At 41.4% G+C, this 21,328-nt stretch overlaps 1 protein-coding gene across 9 annotated transcripts in view; it reads left to right on the forward strand.

Moving 5' to 3' along the window:
* The window catches only part of DAG1 (dystroglycan 1), a 113,809-nt gene extending 93,092 nt beyond the window's left edge, over positions 1 to 20,717 (forward strand). For 8 of the 9 annotated variants that reach the window (XM_061617716.1, XM_061617714.1, XM_061617712.1 and 5 more), the window contains one exon: positions 15,749 to 20,717. In XM_061617716.1, coding sequence (XP_061473700.1) covers positions 15,749 to 18,136 — 2,388 coding nt within the window. In that variant the 3' untranslated portion in view covers positions 18,137 to 20,717. Of the gene's footprint in view, positions 1 to 11,614; positions 11,752 to 15,748 lie in introns of all 9 variants that reach the window. The other variant, XM_061617718.1, reaches the window with a different exon arrangement.
* The last annotated feature ends 611 nt before the right edge of the window (positions 20,718 to 21,328 follow it).

Below are 21,328 nucleotides of genomic sequence, written 5' to 3' on the forward strand. Positions count from 1 at the left end.
GGCAGTCATTAATTCTCAACCAAACCTACCTCACATGGATGTTGTGAAAATATAGGAAGCATAAAATGGCTGCAAAAGGGAACGTACTGCTTATAATAGGCATCAAATTTTGCTTCATTTTACCAAAATCACAAGACTTCTTAAAGAGACATGTTTTGTTTTCCAACCCACCCCAGTACACCCCTAGGCTCCAACCCATTTGGCATGATTATTGTATTTAGTTGCATGAGGTTGCTGTGTACAAAGGGCCCTCTCAGATGTCTAAGCTGCCATCCTGTACCCACTTACCTGGGAGTAAGCCCCATTAAACAGAAAGAGACTTATTTCTGAGTAGATATGTATGCTATTGTACTGTAAGTTACTTATACAGTAAATTATTAACAAGTCCTTGGAATTTAGGTCCTAAGTCTCTTAGGACACTTTGCATTTGCCTTTTTTTATGGGGATGGGGGATTCTTCAACAGCCACCCACATTTACTGTGTAGTAGAATCTGCAGAAAATAACTCCTAAGTACCTGATGTGAAACAGAGATCGCAAGGAGATAGATGCGAGCCAGAAAGAAGAAAACAACAGCCCCTTTTGATTCCTGGTTGATTCAGTCACAGCTCTGATTTCACTCATTGGCTAAAAACCTGAAAGGGTGGGGACTTGGAGGAGCAGGTGAGCTCGTTTTACAGAAATTGGGAGGAGGGGCTCAAATTTTGATGTCTAGGCTTTGTTCTAGGTTACTTAGAAACTTCTTTTTAAAATGACAGCTAAGAGTCTGGGGCCCCTGCTGGCTCCGTCTCCCCCAAAATCAGACTCTTTCTGTCTGTCAGCGACCCTGGTCTCACATATGTAATGGTTAACAGTACTGAGGAGCAGGTATGATCTAGCTGTAGTAATTTAACATATTCCTATTCATTTTACTTAGAAGTAAGCTCCACTGTGTTTATTTAAGTGGCGCAGAGTGGTAAGCGGTGGTAACGCAGTCGAAAGCTCTGCTCACGGCCGGAGTTTGATTCCAACAGAAGGAGGAAGTCGAATCTCCGGTAAAAGGGGTCGAGGTCCACTCAGCCTTCCATCCATCTGTGGTTGGTAAAATGAGTACCCGGCACACGCTGGGGGGTAAAGAAAGGCCGGGGAAGGAACTGGCAATCCTACCCCATATATACGGTCTGCCTAGTAAACGTCGCAAGACGTTACCCTAAGAGTTGGAAACTACTCACACTACAAGTGTGGGGACATCTTTACCTTTAGAATTGAACCCTGGTCTTCCAGGTCCTAGTTCAATACTCTAACCATTATTTTTATACAATTAGATGCTCATTTTAAATGTTTTTAATTTAAAAATATATTATCCAAGCTGCTCAGATGTGTATTTTCGTTTCTTTTTACTCTTCACTTGAGTTCTTTGCATAGTTTAGGGTTAGCATTGGAGGAGAGCAGCAGTCTTGTACCTTTAACAGCTATGTGGCATTTAGAGAAATTATTATGAACTAAAAGTGCATTTGGATGAACTTGAACTGAACTATTTTGTTCCTTTTTAAAATGAACTTTCCAAGCGCTGCTGGTTACTGACACAATTCTCTCCAACTTATTCAGAAGCAAACAAACCCCACTGTGTTATGTGGGGCTTACTCATGGGAGTGAGCATAGGACTACAGCTCTGTTAGGTGCTAAGTATTCCTAAAACCACAGTGTTTAAGTGTCTACTGTTTCTTTGCAAGAGAAGAGGATAGGAAAAGAATAAGAATAGGTGGAGTCACATAACTTTTCTCATATTAGAAAAACAACTATGACAGCTGGAACCCCTTCTGAACCAAAGTAAGACACTTTAGCTTAGTTAGATGCTGTTTGTAAAATTGCAATGCTTAAGTGTCCACAGTATGTTTACAAGGGAGGAATACGAGAAGAAAACCAGAACTTGGCCCATGCCCCCGTGACTTCATTGGCCACGTCCCCATAGCAGCTCTAACAGGTCCAGTAGACACCAGCCACCACTGCAAAGAAGGTGGTCTTTGGGGCTTTGAATTGTGCTTGGACATGGACCTGTACACAGTGTGGATGTTTTAAAACTAGTGTAATATGTTCCACAAGTCTGGTTTAGTGCATCTAGGGGTTTTGATACAACCTAAAGAGGAAGGAATTATTATGTTTGCTATAGTTGAACAAGTTCAGCTGGATGTCTCTTGCAGTGCATGGCAGAAACAACATTTTGACTCAACATTGTAATATCCCCATCTCTCTTACACTTAACTGGAAGATTTTTTAAAAGGCCAATAATACTCTGTAATTCTGTATGTGACTACGTCTTTGTTGATTATATTAAGTTTTGAACATTTTAATAAAGAATAAATGCAAAAAAGAGAAAAAACATTTTGAAGAGGCAGATGTACACTTGGTTATTTCACTAGACAACTGAGGGGACGAAAGCAGGATGGTGGCGAAGAAGACCAAAAAATGCTTGGTCCTGTCTGGTGTGATTGACAAAACCAATTTTGTTGCATAGTGAGCACTGCCAGCTTTCAATTAGTTCTTCTATAGCTTTGAAATAATGTAAATAAAGAGTTTGTACAAACTTGTACAAAGTGAAAGTTAAAGAGGAAAGCACAAGAACAGGACTACAGCTGAACGTCAAGAAGACTAAAGTAATAATGACAACAGAAGATTCTCGGCACAGTCATTAACCAAAATGGAGACAATAGTCAAGAAATCAGAAGGCGGCTAGGACTGGGGAGGGCAGCTATGAGAGAACTAGAAAAGGTCCTCAAATGCAAAGATGTACCACTCAATACTAAAGTCAGGATCATTCAGACCATGGTATTCCTGATCTCTATGTATGGATGTGCAAGTTGGACAGTGAAAAAAGCGGATAAGAGAAAAATCAACTCATTTGAAATGTGGTGTTGGAGGAGAGTTTTGCACATACAGTGGACTGCGAAAAAGACAAAATTGGATGTTAGAACAAATTAAACCAGAACTCTCACTAGAATCTAAAATGATGAAACTGAGGTTATCCTACTTTAGACACATAATGAGAAGACATGATTCACTAGAAAAGACAATAATGGTGGGAACAACAGAAGGGAGTAGAAAAAGAGGAAGGCCAAACAAGAGATGGATTGATTCCATAAAGGAAGCCACAGACCTGAACTTACAAGATCTGAACAGGGTGGTTCATGATAGTATTGCTGATCACTGATTCATAGGGTCGCCATAAGTTGTAATCGACTTGAAGGCACATAACAAAAAACTTGAGTTTTTTTTTATGTTTTGAAAAGACTGTATCCTTTAAAAAATACTACAGATATATACACATGCACACACACATTTATACACACCCCTTATTGGCTTGTGATCGGAGCTGTAAGTTTTCAAAGCAATATAATTCATAATAAAAGTCCTTTCTTCAAGGTAGCAAGCTGTATAGTCTTCTAGGTGTGGTAATATCTGGGAATCAACATTGTGCCTAGTCTGAGTGACCTGTCCTTCCCCTTTTTGAGTTTTTTTTTCTTTCTGCGCCTTTCATCTATCCATCTGAGTCTCGTATATCTCTCTAGTCTGCTAAGCAGGTGGTGGGAAGGGGGGGAGAAGCAATATCAAAACCACAATTTTGTCTTTTTAGTAATTCATGTGGCCTGTTGTCTGTTCAAGCTGAAGTGAGGTCTTAACCTTGGAATTTCTTCTAGAGTCCGTTATATATTCTGGTCAGTATATGCAATAGGACTGAAGAAGTATTTTCTGGGCTTGTATTTATACCTGAAATCTTGGACAAAAATGCGCATGGCTAACAAATCCATAGTCTGATTGCTAGCAGAGTTTCTTATATGTGAGGATGAATGCTAATGCCATAATATCAGAAAACATGTTAGGCATTAACAAAATAGTAGCCCCCTTAAAAACATGCATGCACATGCACACACAGTATGATATGTAAAGCGCAGAGTGAGAACAGGATAGTGGATTAAATGGGCCTTCGGTCTGGTCAAGCAGGGCTCTTAATGTTCACCGCTGCAGTGTTAGGGACTTAGTGTGAAAGACTTCATCTGGTTTAAACTAGGGCTAAGTTAAGGTGCTAGAAAGTATCTTGCACTTTCTCATATCTGAGGATTAGCTTTGTCCTTTAATTTCTATGATGATGAGGGGAGGGAGAATAAAAAAATAGTAACTGCATATATTTCAATATGCATAAATTGTCAGTTATTTACTGCTATTAGGACAAGGATGAGTTGTACAAACCATTTTTAAAAGGGCAGCAGTCCCATGCATAAACAATGTCTGGTGCATAAGCCATACTTGGTACTTTTTTTACTTTCAGTTGCCTTTTGGAGCTCAGTCACATCAGCTGTAGCAGTAGTGGTTGGTTTGTTTCAGATTCAGTCTAGAGTTACATATAATATAGTCATGTTTGTGTAGATGCTGCAGCAGGGAAACTTGCTGTGGGGCAGCCATAAAGCTCCAGTGTTAGAATTCTGGGCTATGTGTATCTTTTTTGAAGTTGCAAGCGCTAATGCACTATGGAATAGGAAGCGCTATGGAATAGGAAGAGATGTGGAAGAAGGTTTTAAATGCACTTGCAGAAACTAGACTTGATTTAATTTCCTGAACTCCAGTGTGAGGAAGTTCTACAAAGCTGCAAGTTAAGCTGCTTTGGTTTTACAAGTGAAGCAGTGTACTGTAGCCAAATGTTGTTCCTCAGATTTGGAGATTGTATAATAATAATAATAATAAAAATAATAATCTTTAACTTAAAATAAGTATACTTTATTTCATTAAATGAAATAAGGAGTTGAAGGTGTGTGTGTGTGGCTAAGGTCCAATGCACACGTAATGCTGGATCCATGCGAACTGTAGTTTTCTTGTTAGTCTTAATCATTGTTTAGTGTCGTGTTGGGTTTGTACCAAAGGGCTTTAACCCAAAATCACTTGCACCACAAAGTTAACCATTGGAAACCACTGGGGTGCTCCAAGTATTCAGCTTTTGTGCTTAAAGGGCACAATGCCAGCCTTCCTCTGCCTGTTCGCCTTTCTCATAGTCTGTTGTGGGGAAATGGGAATGGGTAGTAGGCAGAGAAGAACTCTGGCAGCAACGGGAGAGTTCTAGCAGGCATCTCCCTTACAGGAAAAGATGCTTTGGGCTTCTTTTTCCACTGGAGAAAAGGTCCTTTGGACCTCTGCCATTGTTCCTAGAGCCCTCTTTGACCTGCTATCCACTCCCATTTCCCAAGATGAGGCTGCTCCCCCAATTCTGCTGAGTTTAATTAGAACAGGACCACCTATTTGTATAATCAAGCACTTGCCATATTCTTAGTTTAGTGTTAATTGATAATGTATGTGCCACCCACTCAAGTAAAATACCAAAGTGGTGTACAGCATAAAAAAAAATAATTACAAAAATGACTGGCTCATCTAAAAAAAAACCCCTCTAAATAGGCCTGTCAGCATAAAAAGTCTTCAAGAGACATCTGCAGGTTAACAGCAAGGATGCCGGCTGAATCTCTGCTGAAAGATCATTCCACAGCATGGGAATGATAGTGGCACTAAATTCCTGACTTCTAGTTGAGGCCAGTCAGGTTTTGGAGACAAGGGGGGGGGAGACAACTAACAGCACTCCTTTGGATAGTGTTGCATCTTCTTGTATGTTAACCATGGCTGATGCTAACTAGATTTCTTCTTAAATAAGTTTTTAAGTGAGTTTGAAAACCCTGATAGCATCAAATATGATTACCATGTAGAGTTAACCCTAAGCCATGGGTAAAAGGGGTGGAGGGCCATGTATTCTTAAGGCTGGTTCCTGACTGGCAAACCATGGTTTGCAGACAGACAGTGTTGCATGTATTCCAGGCCTATCAGTTTAAGCTGCTGCTGCAAAGACTTTGCCTCAACTATGAGCGCATGAGTTGGCATTAGGCCAACTATTTTGCTCAGTCCCTTATAGTAGTAGCAATATTGACCAACCTCAGAGGCCCACTGTAAAAAGTTTCACATATATTATTGAACGGTTCATATTGCTAAAAAAACCCCACAAAACTATTAAATTTGTCTGTGCAGTAGCACCTAGAGGTTTAACTACGTCTGCTTCTGAATCAGGCATATCAAATTTATTTTCATGCACTCTTCTATCTAGTTTCTAGAATGATAGCCATTTAAAATATATTCTGTACTGTGCATCTTCAGTAAACAATGTGATTCTGTCTGAACTGAATACAAGCACCTCTTCGGTAAGGATTAAAATAGCATTAAGGAATGTGAAAAAGTCTATGAATTGCACCTTCTGGCTTGACAAGGTAAGGGCCTTAAATTCAAAGTGTGCTTCACAGCTGATCTCTGTTTGCTGTCATCCTACCCAACTGGCATTATTCTTGCTGAAGGTGGCAGAATTTGGGCACTTCTGCACTGCATTCCTCCCTTTGTCAAACAGTTACAATAATCCAGCAACTGCAGTGAGCAAGACAGGAGGGTAGATGGTTGAAACAGTGCTAGGATTGAGGGCATGCTATGAAATTTCTTCTGCCTTAAAAATTCAGGGTGGTACTGCTTGTGAGTAAAAATTATTTTTACAGACATTTCTTAAAATATTTTTTAATTAATTGGATTTTAAAAATATGTTTTAAAAGCAGTTATTAAGAAACTATTCCTTAAACAATAATCCGGTTTAAAGGGCAATGTGATTGTCTGAATTGAATACAATTGGTTCCATTGTTGTGATGCTCTAACAATTAGGAAATTTTTCCTGATATTCAGCCAAAATCTGGCTTCCTGTAACTTGAGCAAGTTATTCTGTGTCTGGCACTCTGGGATGATCGAGAAGAGATCCTGGCCTTCCTCTGTGTGACAACCTTTCACGTACTTGCAGAGTGCTATCATCTCCCCTCAATCTTCTCTTCTCAAGGATAAACATGGTGAATTCTTTCAGTCTCTCCTCATAGGGCTTTGTTTCCAGTCCCCTGATCAACTTGTTGCCCTCCTCTGAACCTTTTCCAGTTTGTCTGCATCCTTCTTAAAGTACGGTGTCCAGAACTGGATACACTACTCAAGATGAGACCTAACCAGTGCCAAATAGAAGAGAACTAATACTTCATACGATTTGGAAACTATACTCCTGTTAATGCAGCCTAAAATAGCATTTGCCTTTTTTGCAGCCACATCACACTGTTGGCTCATATTCAGTTTGTGATCAACAACAATTCCAAGATCCTTCTCACATGTCGTACTGCTGAGCCAAGTATCCCCCATCTTCTAACGGTGCATTTGGTTTCTTTTTTCTAGGTGTAGAACTTTGCACTTATCCTGGTTAAATTTCATTCTGTTGTTTTCAGCCCAGTGCTCCTGCCTATCAAGATCACATTGAATTTTCTTTCTGTCCTCCAGGGTATTGCTACCCGAATTTTGTATCATCTGCAAATTTGATAAGCATGCTCTGCACCACTTCATCCAAGTCATTAATAAAAATGTTGAAGAACATTGGGCCCAGGACAGAGCCCTGCGGTACCCTGCTCTTTATCTTCCCCAAGTTTGAGAAGGAACCATTGATAATCACTCTTTGACTACGATTCTGTAGCCAACTGATAGTTCTTCCATCCAGCCAACATTTAGCTAGCTTCCTAATCAGAATATCTTGGGGTGCTTTGTCAAAAGCTTTGTTGAAGTCAAGATATATTATGTCCACAGCATTCCCACAGTCTACCAGGGAGGTTACCCAATCAAAAAATGAGATGAGATTAGTCTGGCAGGATTTGTTCTCGACAAATCCATATTAGTAAACATTGCATTGTTTTCAATGTGCTTACAGACCGACTATAATCTGCTCCAGAATTTTCCCAGGGATTAATGTCAGACTGACTCTTCTGTAGTTCCCAGGTTCCTCCTTTTTCCCTTTTTGGAGGTAGGGATAACATTAGCCCTCCTCCAGTCATCTGGCACTTCACCCATCCTCCATGATTTCACAAAGATAATAGACAGTGGTTCTGAGAGTTTTTCAACCAGTTTCCTCATTATTCTAGGATGCAGTTCTTCCGGCTCTGGATATTTGAATTTGTTCAAAGTAGTTAGGTATTCCTTGATCATTCGTCTATCAATCTCAAGCTGCAATTCTGCCCCTTCAATTTGTACTTCACATTTGCCTGGCGGGTCATAAACCTTCTTTAGGGAGAAAGCTGAGCCAAGGAATTGAGCACTTCTGCCTTTTCTTTGCCATCTCTTACATACATTTTGCCATCCTTGTTGAGTAGCTGAACCACCATTTTTTTTCCTCTGTCTTTTACGATGGATGTACCTGAAGAAAGCTTTTTTGTTGCTTTTAGCATCCCTTGCTAACCTCAGCTCATTCTCAGCTTTAGGCTTCCTGATGCCATCCCAGCAATTCCTTGCTGCCTGTTTGTACTCTTCCTTTGTGGCCTGGCTTTGCACTTTCTGTATGTGTACTTTTTTGTTTTCAGGTCATCTCTAAGCTTTTTGTGAAGCCACATTGGCTTCTTCTGCTGTCTTCTACCTTTTTCCCTTGTTGGAATTGTTTGCCATTGTGCCTTTAGAATTTCCTGTTTCAGAAACTCCCACCCATCTTGGACTCTTTTCTCATCAGGGTTGCTTGCTATGAGACCTTATTTACCATTGTTCTGAGTTTATTAAAATTGGCTTTCCTGAAGTCTAGGGTACACATATGGCTACTCTCAGCTTTTACTTCCTTCAAAATCAAGAACATGGTCACTTTCCCCCAGAATTCCTGTAACTGCCACTTCATCCACTAAGCCATCTGTATTGGTTATAATCAAGTCAAGGATAGCTGATCCTCTAGCACTGTAAAAGGCAAGTTGCCCTTATCCAAAGGTTTGGGTTTATGCTCCTGAGTTATATTTCAGGGCTTTACTAAGGCTTTATTTAGCTGCAAACCAATAGGAACAAAGCCAGACAGTTGGGATGCACTAAGCAGATTTCATTCTAGCAGATGAAAGAGTAAAATGCTCTGGTGCTTCTCATGTGTGCAGCTCTCATGGTAAGAGAGCAGCATAGGAATTGCTTGCAAAGAAGTACCCCAGCCTGTTGCTTGAAATGGCAATCCTGAAGGGTCTGCCCTCAGCAGATCTGTTCCTGTATAAGTGCCTTATTATGCTCTTCAAAGCAGGAAAATAAGGTATTTGTAAAATTAGTTTCTAAGATCTAACCCTGTCAATGTTTTTCTTGTCTTTCCTGCTGTTAAGCATTGTGAGCTTTCTCAAGTGCAGGAGAAGCTGAATACATTACAGTGGCTCAAGGAACCTTCTGGTATTTCTTTTTTTTTAAATACACACTTACGCATGCTCTTCACATGCATACAACATCAAGGGCAAATACATATTTTTTCCAGTGACAGAGATTTGCCAAACACGACCCTTTGTTATGAAATAGACCCAAGTGATTTATAGTGACCACCATGATTATTTTCCCCCCATAACAATGTGGAACAGTGAAATCAAGGAAAAGCTAAAATGGTGGCCTCAGCCTGAGGTGGCCTCAATACTGAGCCTCCCACATATGAGAAACTAAACAGTATTTCCTTTGTATTCCTCAGTGTGGTGAAACTATATTGTGCTGAACTCTCATAAAGGAGCAATATAGTCAATACTAGCAGTAAAAACACTTCCCCCAATGGAAGATGTTCTCAGTATATCTCATGTGTAAGCTCTATCCATGCCTGTATCTCTTTCCTGGGGTTCAAAGGCAGACCATTCCTTACTTTACTGTTTAAGTAACTCAGTATCTGCATTCTCCTCTAGTGCATTCTCCTCCGCTTATATCACAAATAGGAAGATTATTTTGAGGAGAAAAAAGATAATTTCCTCTTGCAGAATCTGTAGAAGGAAGAGAGGTTCATGGATAGTTGTTAAACAATCTGTATACTGTATAGCAAGTAATACTATTTTAGTCCTAATGAGACCTGTTAGTAGAAGGCAGAGGTGGTATCAAATAATACAAAACTGTTTGGGGGATACTCCTATGCATGTCTCTCAGAATCTTCACACCCTCCCTTGGGAAGGATTGCTCTTAGGTCTCAGAGAGGATAATGTGCCTCCTTTCTTAAGTGGGTTATGTAAACACTAGCACTTTTGCAAATATGTACACATATAGGAACTTAAAAGATCAAAACATGAAGTAAAACACTAGCATGTAAAGTGCAGCCTACCTGTGAGCCCTCCCTTGCTACTGCCTGAGTTGTTGTGACATCACAGATGCCTGATGGTCAGAGCTGCAAGACTTCTTCTTTTCTGTTTATTTAAATAGCCAATAGCAGGAGGACTACCTGCTGTGACATCACAGAATGTTCACCAACAATTTAGCTATTCAGGAGGAAACTGTCAGCATAAAGGACCCAAGTCAGAAGGAGCTGTGCTGTTGTTGGGAAAGCATTATGAATGGTTAGGAGGAAGGAATTTCTGGCATAACTTCATGCTTACTTAGAGATGTTCACATCCATCTTCAGGTGGTTGGTAAAGAAAAACAGCACATGATCTGGCCAGAGAGAAATATTTTAAAGTCACTAATTTCCACTTAATTCTCCCATTAAAATCAATGAGACTCAAAAGAGTTCTGCTTAGTCTGCAACCCATGCTTATCATATATGCTGGAAGTAAGCTCCAGTGAAAATGAATTGTGAGTTTTTTTCCAGGAGAGCACCAAAACTAGTGCCTGAACTGTTGGTAGGAAAAACAAAAGTCTGCATCTAGAGTAAACCTTTCTACAAATATCAGATTGAACACATTGAAGAATCTAAATTTGTTCAAAACTATTTTTATTGTAGTGATTTGTGTAATTTTTTCTTCATTCCAAAAAAATTAATTGCTCCTTGCATAAAATGTGTGTGTGTGTGTATGCTGTATTTAATGTTGATAATAAAATGTAATATTTTCCTCAGCTTTAGCTGCTCTTCGGCAACAATATTTGCAATTTGCCAAAACGACAAATTTCATAATTTAGACTCAGTTTGCATGCATTGTACTTTAAGGCATGTATAGCTGACTAGCTACTATTGGCATTGAATATTTCCCTGGGAAAGGGCCATACAGTCTGAAACATGCTGGAGGTAGGACTGGGATATCTGCTATGGGAGTAATAACTTTCCTGTTCATTGTGTCCCCCCCTGCTTCCTTTTTTGGGGGGAAGGGGATATGAGCATATTTGCAATGAATCCATTTTTATTTTATGATGGCCATGTACAAACTTGTGTTTTGGCAAATAATGACATATACAGGCATACCCCACTATACGGACCTTTACTTTACGGACACTCGTGAGTATGGACATATTTGGAAGATAGCCAATTTGACTTGTTTGGCCCCTGAGCGGCTTCCTTTCGCTCTCCCACGTTGCAGAAGAGGATTTTAAAAAACACAACAGAGCCAGAGTTTCCCCCTGTTGTTTAGAAACATTTACTTTTTCTCTGCACCCATTTTTCTTGTTTTGTATTGCTTTTCCTTTGGGGGGGAATTCCCTCCTTGAATGTAGCAGATGCGGCCGAAGGCTTTTTAAGACTTCAGTTCTCCAGTTAAGGTCTCTTGAAGTCAATGGGGGAGAGACTCCTAAAACCAAAAAGACGGCACCCGCCAAAGCAACAAGCAAGAGACTCATGGCTTTAAAAAATAAAATAATTTTTTTTAGGTGTGTGGAGAAGGGGAGGAGGAAGAGAGTGCCCGCGGGAAGTGGATACAGTGCGATGCTATTGGAGCAATCCTGCACGGGGTGAAAGATAAACACACGGGCGTGCCGCCATGGCGATTTGCTTCCAACTCTCCCAGGTTTGGGTTTTTTCTTCTTGCAAAATTGATCATCCACGGGATCCAGAGGAAGGAAGCGCACCTGGAACCGGGTGACCACTCGATTGTTTATCTGTCTCCTTGTGATTTTGTTATTATTATTGTGGGGGTGGGACAGGAGGAGAGGTGACGGGATAAGAAGGAAGTGGCCGGACCTTTAATGGAGAGTGGCATGTTTGTACAACCTCGCTGATTGCTAATACTAGGAGGCGCAAAAGGGGGAGGAGGGACCGAGGTGTGGATTGGGCTCCTCTTGCCTGACATCCCCACTAGTGGTATATAGGAAGGAAGAAAGGCATCAAGAGTGGGGGAGAGGCCAAGATGGCAGAGTCATCTCCCCCCGCCCCCTTGCCCCCCGTGGATGTAGAACTGGACCCCGAATTCGAGCCCCAGAGCTGCCCTCGCTCCTGTACATGGCCCATGCAGAGGCCTGAGCTGCAGGCGAGCCCGGCCAAGCCTGCAAGGGAAGCAGACGATGAGAAGCAAGGGGGCAGTTTGGCCATAACCATCGGCGACACCGTCCCCAGTGGAGGTGGCGAGTTGCTGGCCCCGGAGGACACGGCCCACCTGTTGGCTCCTTTCTCCGGGCTCTCCGGTGAGGGATCTGGTCAAGGCGGCAGTGCACTGAGCGGTGGGCAGCTGCTGCCACTGCAGCAACCCATATCAAGTACATTTTCGGTTTACATACTTGCTCTGGACCCATTGCGTACGTTAATGCAGAGTATGCCTGTATATGAGTTCTACAGAGTTGCAGAGAAGCAAAAATGGCCTTCCTGAGAAGAGCTTAATCATAGCTGTGCACTAGACTGCAGCAAACTCATTTAGACCTGTACCTTAGAAAGGCTCAGATTCCACTCATGTGCTGAGAATACCTTGGAATGCAAAAAACCTAAATAAAATAAATGAGATGCACGTATTACTTTCCAATTGTTGGATACAGTTTTAGACACCCAGTCAATATTATCGCTTATTTTAAAATATCATTTTAACGCTGGAAGTGTTCCAGGCTGCCTGAAGTGGAATCCAAGTGATGTCTCCTTCCCCTTGCTAGGACCAACATTTAAAAAAAAATTTTGATGCACTCTTTAGGCACCAGTTCCTGTCTCTTGCTTATAGTACCACTGGAAGCAGATTGCTTTACCTTGTTTCGTGGCAAGGCTGCTCCTAATCACAGAAGGTAACAGATTCTTCATGCAGGAGGCTTACAGTCTGTCTAAAGCACCAGACAGGACAACAGTGAAAGCAACAGTCTTGTTGCTGCAGGCCTCTTTAAAACGAGCAATAGTTGGCCCATAAGAAACAAAAATCCTTTGGGAGGAAGGCTGGGATATAAATTAAATAAATAAATAGCTCTCCATGTCTCTAGTGTGGGAGGTAACAGACCTTCAAATGAGGCCCCTCGTAAAGGCGCTTTGCAAATATTAATTTGTGTTTGGCTCTTATGAAGGAGAAAAAAAGGATCTGATCACTGCAGTAATTTCATGGAATTGTGGAACGGTGCTGCTTCATCTTGAACTTGGAAACAATCTGGAGACAAGCATATGTATGTTCCATTTGAAAGTTAATATGTTTGAGTCCTCCTGGACTACTAATATCCAGCACCCAGTTGCACAGGCTTTCGTTGTCTGAATTTTCTCAAATTTGTATTCTCTAGTTAAATGCAATTTGTAGTGCTCTGATGCCCTAAATATTTTTTCATCTGAAATCAATTCTTGAAGTGTAGTTAAATAGAAAACTTAAGCATTCCTCTTTGTATTCTGCATTTCAGCATCTTGTGGCTCACCCACACTGTCCACTATTCTAAGAATTGCTATTCTTAATTTTATATATGTTAAAACTTCCTCTTAGCTAAGTAACTGCAAAACTGATTTCACTAGAATGTAATGTGACATGTGTACAGGAATGGTGTCATGTTGATATATCCAGAGCTGTAGCAGTGGGTCATGGCTTTCCAACTTATCTCATCATTATCATCATCCACCTAAAATTCTTTAATCTGAGAAACAGACTAATCGTAAATGTGAATGTGAGTGGACTTGAAAAGAACTTTCTCTCAACTATATTTCAGATCATGCAACTAGTTGAAAAGGGAGTTACCAGCTGATAATGTATCACATTCCAGCTTGCTTCCTGTTGATTGGTACTGTGTTAATATAAGAAAGCTGTGCCTATTATAACTGATCTATGGAAGGTGATTTCCATAAATGATGGCTGTATTTGTTTAAACATACCAACTCTGAGGGGGCTTCCTTACATATATACACATGCACAGAGAGAGAGTTGGATGCAGGTCAGTTGCTGGGACTCTCTTGGTTTCAAAGCATACAAGAATTGGCACAGAAATAGATCTTATTTAGCTTTTCCATTTACTTTGGATAAGGGAAACACATCTTGGCATGCTTTCAGACAGTCAGTTGCTCTGATAACAAATGACTATAGAGAAAGCAACATCCCTGTAAATGTGCAGATATGCAATCTAACTGACATTTTGGGAGGTTATAGCTTCTCATGGAACAAATAAAATTGCTAGGGAAGCAGGTAGGAAACAGGCTTTGTCCAGGTTGCTTTTCCTTCCCATTCTGAATACGGAGAGATATGGGATTATAACTGAAAGCTTTATAATTGAGGGTTCTGGTTGGGGTGGAATGAAAGAAATGAGAAACTAGATGCCATGACCACTCATTGGGTCCTTCTTGACATATGGAAGTGCTATTTTCGCTTACATTAAGTGTCCACTTCCTAAATTAGTCCGGAGGATTTTGAGTACACATTCATACTAGTCACTGGTCTCTGAGAGCTCACAATTGCCGCATGTCATGCAACAAAGTTACTTATGGGAAAGCATATCAAGTGTTCTGTTTTTGAACACAGATGGTTCAGAAGACCACAGTACACTTGAATCCTAAGCTGGTATGGACAAGCTCTTGAAAGAAAAACAGAACCACTACTGATGGTCTTAAAAATGCACTCCTGTCTGTTCTTTTCACCTGCTGGTGCTGGCACTTCTGCACAGTACACAGCTTTCTGCTTAATTTGTAGAACTTCATGTTCTCCGCCCATCTTGCCCTAATGAAAGTGGCTAGGCATACTGTAAACAAGTACTATAAAATCTCAGTCCTCTGTCTACATTGGAACACACTGGAAAAGCTGAGTGAATGACTTGAAAATACCAGTGCAGTCACACTTGAAATAGTGCTCGGATGTGAGGAAAAAACTGGCCTTTAGCAAACTACCCTTTTGTTTTAACACAGGATTCTCAGTCTTATCTTCTGTCCCACACAATCAAGCCAGATTATCTGCTTCCCCCTCCTATTATGTTGTATCCTGTCCACATGTTTTCAACCAGGTTTGTAGTGCAGCAGAAAAGAGAAGTAGTTGCCAAATTCCCCTAACTTAATATAACTCCTGAACCAGAGTTCCTGCATTGCTAGAGGGTCAGATATCTAATTCTGGGAACCTATGCCATATCAAAAAGAGGCTTGTCCTCCAAGTGGTGTAGTCTGGGAATATACTACACAGAGTCATTTTAACCGAGCTTTACAAATAAGTCTTTGAAAGTTACAGACCCACAAATAATATTAGTCTGTCCTATGCATGCATGCCTATATATGTTCATCATTTCAGGCATGCTAGTGACTCGAAAGAAAAAAGAGCTAACTTTCCATTTAACAAAAGCTTCTCTACCTAGTCACCTGTAGGGCATTTTTACTCTGCACAGGCAGCCAGGTGAGTGCCTGATTGCAATCCTGTTTTAACTGATTCACTTGCAGTCATTTACAGTCACTTTGACATATCAAGCTACAGTATGCTGCCACTCATATTTACATTCCACATCTAACTAGAGGGCTTTTCAAATGTCTGTTGCATAAATTTTAAAGAACAGAGTTTATTGTTTTACTGCTTTTTAAAGAATGCCATAACTACCTCCCTCTCTCTCTCTCTCTCTCTCTCTCTCTCTCTCTCTCTCTCTCTCTCATAGATTACTGAAGCTGGGAAAGAATCCTTGCCTTCTTGGTTGCATTGGGAACCAGAGAGTAGCATCTTGGAAGGTCTCCCACTTGATAAAGATAAAGGCATTCATTATATCTCAGTGAATGCAATGCATCTGGTATCTAATGGAAGCTATGTGCCCCAAACCACCAATGTATTTTCTGTTGAGGTTCACCCTGAAGATCATAATGAACCTCAGTCAGTACGGGTGGCTTCACAAGATGTGAATGAAGTAGCACCGTTTGTGTGTAGTGCAGAGGAACCAGTCACTATCTTGACTGTAATTTTGGATGCTGACTTAACAAAAATGACACCAAAGCAGAGGATTGAACTTTTAAACCGAATGAAAACCTTCTCAGAAGTGGAACTGTATAACATGAAATTAGTTCCTGTTGTAAATAATAGACTCTTTGACATGTCAGCCTTTATGGCTGGGCCAGGGAATGCAAAGAAGGTGGTGGAAAATGGAGCCTTACTGTCCTGGAAACTGGGGTGTTCTTTGAGCCAAAATAGTGTTCCAAACATAAGCAATGTTGAATCTCCAGCTAAAGAAGGTACAATGTCTGCCCATCTTGGCTACCCTGTGGTTGGCTGGCACATTGCTAACAAGAAGCCTAATCTTCCAAAGAGAATAAGGCGGCAAATTAATGCCACACCAACACCTGTGACTGCTGTTGGACCTCCGACAACAGCCCTCCAAGAACCACCAACTAGAATTGTTCCAACACCCACTTCCCCAGCCATTGCACCTCCCACTGAAACAACAGCTCCTCCAGTAAGAGAGCCTATACCATTGCCTAAGAAACCCACAGTTACTATTAGAACAAGAGGTGCTATTGTTCAGACACCAACCCTTGGACCAATTCAACCAACCAGAAAGATAGAAACATCCAGTAGTACCCCTGGCCAGATTCGACCGACAGTGACTGGGCAAGTAGAACCTACTGCAGTAGTTACACCACCCACAACAAAGAAACCAAAAAGAACCACACCAAAACCATCCACACCATCAACCACTGATACAGGTACGACACGAAGAACTCCCAGACCTACCAAAACTCCTCGACCTCCAAAGACTCCTGGGACAACTAAATCACCCTTCATTCCACCGGAAAGAGTTTCACCACCAACTCGCATTCGCACCACTACAGTTGGAACGCCACGTGTGCCCAATGATCCACCAGAGCTGAAAAACCACATTGACAGGGTAGATGCATGGGCAGGCACTTACTTTGAGCTCAAAATACCTTCAGACACTTTCTATGACAAGGAAGATACCACCACTGATAAACTGCAGTTGACCATGAAACTAGAAGATGAGAAGCCATTAGAAGAAAACTCTTGGGTGCAGTTTAATAGTACTAGTCAGCTAATGTATGGACTACCTAATCACACACATAAAGGCAGGCATGAATTTTTCATGCATGCCACAGATAAAGGGGGCCTTTCAACTGTGGATGCTTTTGAAATATTTGTCCATACTCTCGGAGCAGATGAGGTGCCTCCAGTTAAATTTAAAGCCAGATTCCACGGAGACCACAATACAGTTGCCAATGACATTCATAAGAAAATTATGTTGGTGAAGAAGTTGGCATTTGCCCTTGGAGACAGAAACAGTAGCACTATTACCATAGAAAACATTGGCAAAGGCTCTATAGTAGTAGAGTGGACAAACAATACTCTGCCGTTGACCCCATGCCCAAAAGAGAAGATTCGCACCATGAGCAAAAAAATTTCTGATTATTCTGGCAGGCCAAGCCCAGCTTTCACTAATGCCTTAGAGCCAGAGTTTCGGCCTATCAACATTTCCGTAGTCGGTGCTGGTAGTTGCAAACACATTCAATTTATTCCTGTCACTAGAGAAGGACTTCCTACAACTGCTCCACCTACAGTTGTGCTTCCACGGGATCCAGAAAAGACAAGTGAAGATGATGTGTACCTGCATACAGTAATCCCTGCTGTGGTGGTGGCAGCCATTCTGCTTATTGCCGGAATTATTGCTATGATTTGCTATCGCAAGAAAAGAAAAGGCAAGCTTACGATAGAAGACCAAGCCACCTTTATCAAGAAGGGAGTACCAATAATCTTTGCAGATGAGCTTGATGACTCCAAGCCTCCCCCTTCTTCCAGCATGCCACTGATTCTACAGGAGGAGAAAGCTCCTCTCCCACCCCCCGAGTACCCAAATCAGAATATGCCAGAAACCACCCCACTCAACCAAGACACCGTAGGAGAGTACACACCACTGAGGGATGAAGACCCAAACGCACCCCCCTATCAGCCTCCCCCTCCCTTCACAGCACCCATGGAGGGTAAAGGCTCCCGCCCGAAGAACATGACCCCGTACAGGTCTCCACCTCCCTATGTCCCCCCTTAATGAACAAGAGGCGCTTGCGGAGATGGGGCCTATAGTTCCACACCAGTGTTGTCTGTAGGGATCGGTGGCCTGCAAATCCGTTACCAATTAGGAAACCAATATACATAATCTCAAAGGTAGCCCGGTCCCAGCAGGCCCTCTCCAAATGCGTTTGCTACACCACAGTGCTTGTGGAACTTTTGGGACACTGATTTTATTTTTGCCTAACAGCTTTTGTTTTGTTTATTCATAGAAAAAAATCTTCTTGGCTCATAAAGTATTTCTGACAGCAGGCGTCTCAAAGCATCTTGTGCAAAGGGAGACTGGCTGGACATGCAGGCAGCACTAGGGGTGGCACACTGCTGTTTGCCTTTAAAACTAACTGTACTGTTTTTTCTATTCACGTGTGTCTAGCTACAGGGCATAACATGAAACGTAGCCTAAAAAATTAAATTCAGAGGACTTTCTGAGGTCAACATTAAGTTTTTACATTTAATTGCTGTTACCTAAACTTGTATGTATAGGATGGGATAGGGGGAGGGGAAGTACTTTACTACAAATAAGCTCCAGGGGTGTTTCCAATGCCAATCAGGCTGAGGGACCGTCATTTTTTATCAAAGGATCCTATTTTTTCACACATTATACAATACAATTCAGTCATCAGCTGGCGTCCTTTTTGCAAACTGTAGAGTGAGCTCTTGTTGCTCTAGCCTGCCATTGCTGGACAGATGTCATGTTGACAGCCACAGGTTTCTTAAAAAGAACAGAGTTTTGAGAGCTCTTTATGATTACCAAAAAAGCAGGGTTGAATCTACCTACGCAGTAGCATTTGCTACCTTTTGGAAACTAGAGGCCCAACAATGGTAGCCGCGGGCTGCAAGGGTCATGGTGCTGTGCTGAGATTTTTCATCTGGAAGGCATACTTTGGCTTTCGAAACACTCTTGAGGTATTTTGGTGAAGATGCAATATTTTTATGTAGTGTAATGCAGTTTCCTCACATCAAGACTCCTCCTGGACCACAGTATTGGGACAGCCCCTCTTTCCCCCATTCCCTCACTGCTCTCCTCTGCGTACACACACAGACGCAATAGTAGCTGTCTGGCAGTTGGCAAAATAAAAATAAAAAAATGCCAGAAATAGTTCATAGTAAAAATCAGTGAACTCTCAGCTCTAATTTTTTACTAAATTTTTGATACAGCCTCAAATTGTTTTATTAAAAAAAAAATTAAAATGGTAACGCTGCCAGCAGTTTGTATGAGCTTAGCTTCTTAGTATCAATTCAATTGGACTGACTGCTTTGCTCATTTTTGATTCCCCCTCCCTTTGGTCTCTCATAGTAATTGTTTTTAAATATTAGAGCCATGTCTAGGTTTCTTGCCTTTTTTTTAAAAAAAAAAAGAACTTCCACACATTTCTCTTGGGAAGTTGGAGCCACTGTCTAGGTTGCTCCCATGCCTTTTTTTCTTTTAACAAAATGATTTTAAGCATGAATTGCTATTTTTTTCTTGTCCATTTGAGACTACTTTTGGTACATTAGAGGGAGGAAAAACCCTTTGCAATAATAAGTCCACCCCCTGGCTGGGGGCTGGGCGGCCTCTGGCTGACTTTGCACACAAAGCAGACACTTTTAAGCCATATTGACTGTTTTGCAAAGTATGTTTGTGTGCTGACATGGCCAGTTAACACACTAGTGGATGAATGGTTAAAATGACCTTCACCTCTGAACTTGCTAGGGTGGCATTTCCCATCAAGCCTTTTTTTAACTACTTGAACAAGATTTTGTCTATCAAAACAAATGTTAATTTGACTATGGCCCCATTTAGTTCTGCACTCTGCTTCTGCCCCCTGAGGTTGGCTGGAGGGTTGCGGGTTGAAGTGAGGGTAAAGAATGCTTCAGGTTTTGCCTTTGTCTAGATTGACAGGTATAGATTTGCCCTATATAAAATATCTTCTCTCCCCCCTCTCTTCAGTGCTTGAAAGTTGGTGTGTGTTTCAGATGAGGAGAGGCAATGAATTCTGCTTCTTACACAAGAGAGCTGGTTGAAGGGAAGGAGATTAAGCGGCACCACTTGGGGCAGACTGCTTTTGAACAGACATGAGAAGTATGTTTGTAATAACACCACCACTCCTCCGAGCTAACAATCATGGCAGCACAGTGCCAAAATCTATACTGGCAGGCCTGCATTTCAGATGTCTCCAAATTATCAACACACACAGCCTCCTAAGCCCAAATGCTGCAAGTTAGAAGGGCCTTCCAAACAGTGCCGTTGTCCCTAGCAACTGATACCACTTTATAATCGTCATGCGCAAGCGCAAATGGTTTCAGGCCTGGGCCTACCTGTCACCATAGAAACTGGAGGCGAAGGGGCAGTGAACAGAATAATAACAATGGCATTCTCATCAGCCGCCTTCCCCCTAAGCACCAGTGCTGTTTATTTATGCCACTAGACACTGTAATGGTGGGAGAGAATCTTGTATTAAAAGTGTTCACCAACCACTGATGTGTTTTTATGTCCTTATATAATTATTTTAAAAATGTGTTTTCTGCATTCTGTAAAGAAACATATCAACTAAATAAACCAGTGTACTTTACTACAAACACAGAGGCTAGCGAGCTCTTCCATTAGATTTCTCTGGGTTCCCGGCACACAATATTCCCATAACATAGGGCGCTTTTGGAAAAGAATCTGTAGAAAGTGCAGTAGAATAATCCCATTGAGCCTGAGAGTTCTCTGCTCCGAAAGTGTGTTTCAGTCTATCATGTACAATTCTAGAAGGTTTACACAGTGTTGGCATAAAGATTTGACAATTTAGGAGATGTGAGAGACAAAGCACAATGGCAGATGCACAACAGGGCAGTATGCCTTAAATCCTCCCCGGTGATAAAAGAAAAATGTATTTTACTCTTTTTTAAAATCAGAGTGAAGTTGACAAACAGTACAAAGCTTGCATTACTGCAAAGAATTTCATTCTTTGAAGTCACATTACAGTAAAGAAACTAAGAAACGTCAGTAAAACACTGACTTGTTTTGTTAAGTGCTTCTCAGTCATCATTCATCCTCATAACAACTCTGCATAGTAGGTCACTAGGTCCCATTTTACAGAAGGGGAACACAGGCATGATGTGTTCATTGGGGCTTACTCCCAGATAAGTGGGTATACGATTGCAGCCTTAATCAAGACCATTCAATGTGTTCTTGGCTGAGCTTGAA

Source organism: Rhineura floridana, chromosome 3 (genome assembly GCF_030035675.1).
Source record: "Rhineura floridana isolate rRhiFlo1 chromosome 3, rRhiFlo1.hap2, whole genome shotgun sequence".
Classification (NCBI taxonomy): domain Eukaryota; kingdom Metazoa; phylum Chordata; class Lepidosauria; order Squamata; family Rhineuridae; genus Rhineura; species Rhineura floridana.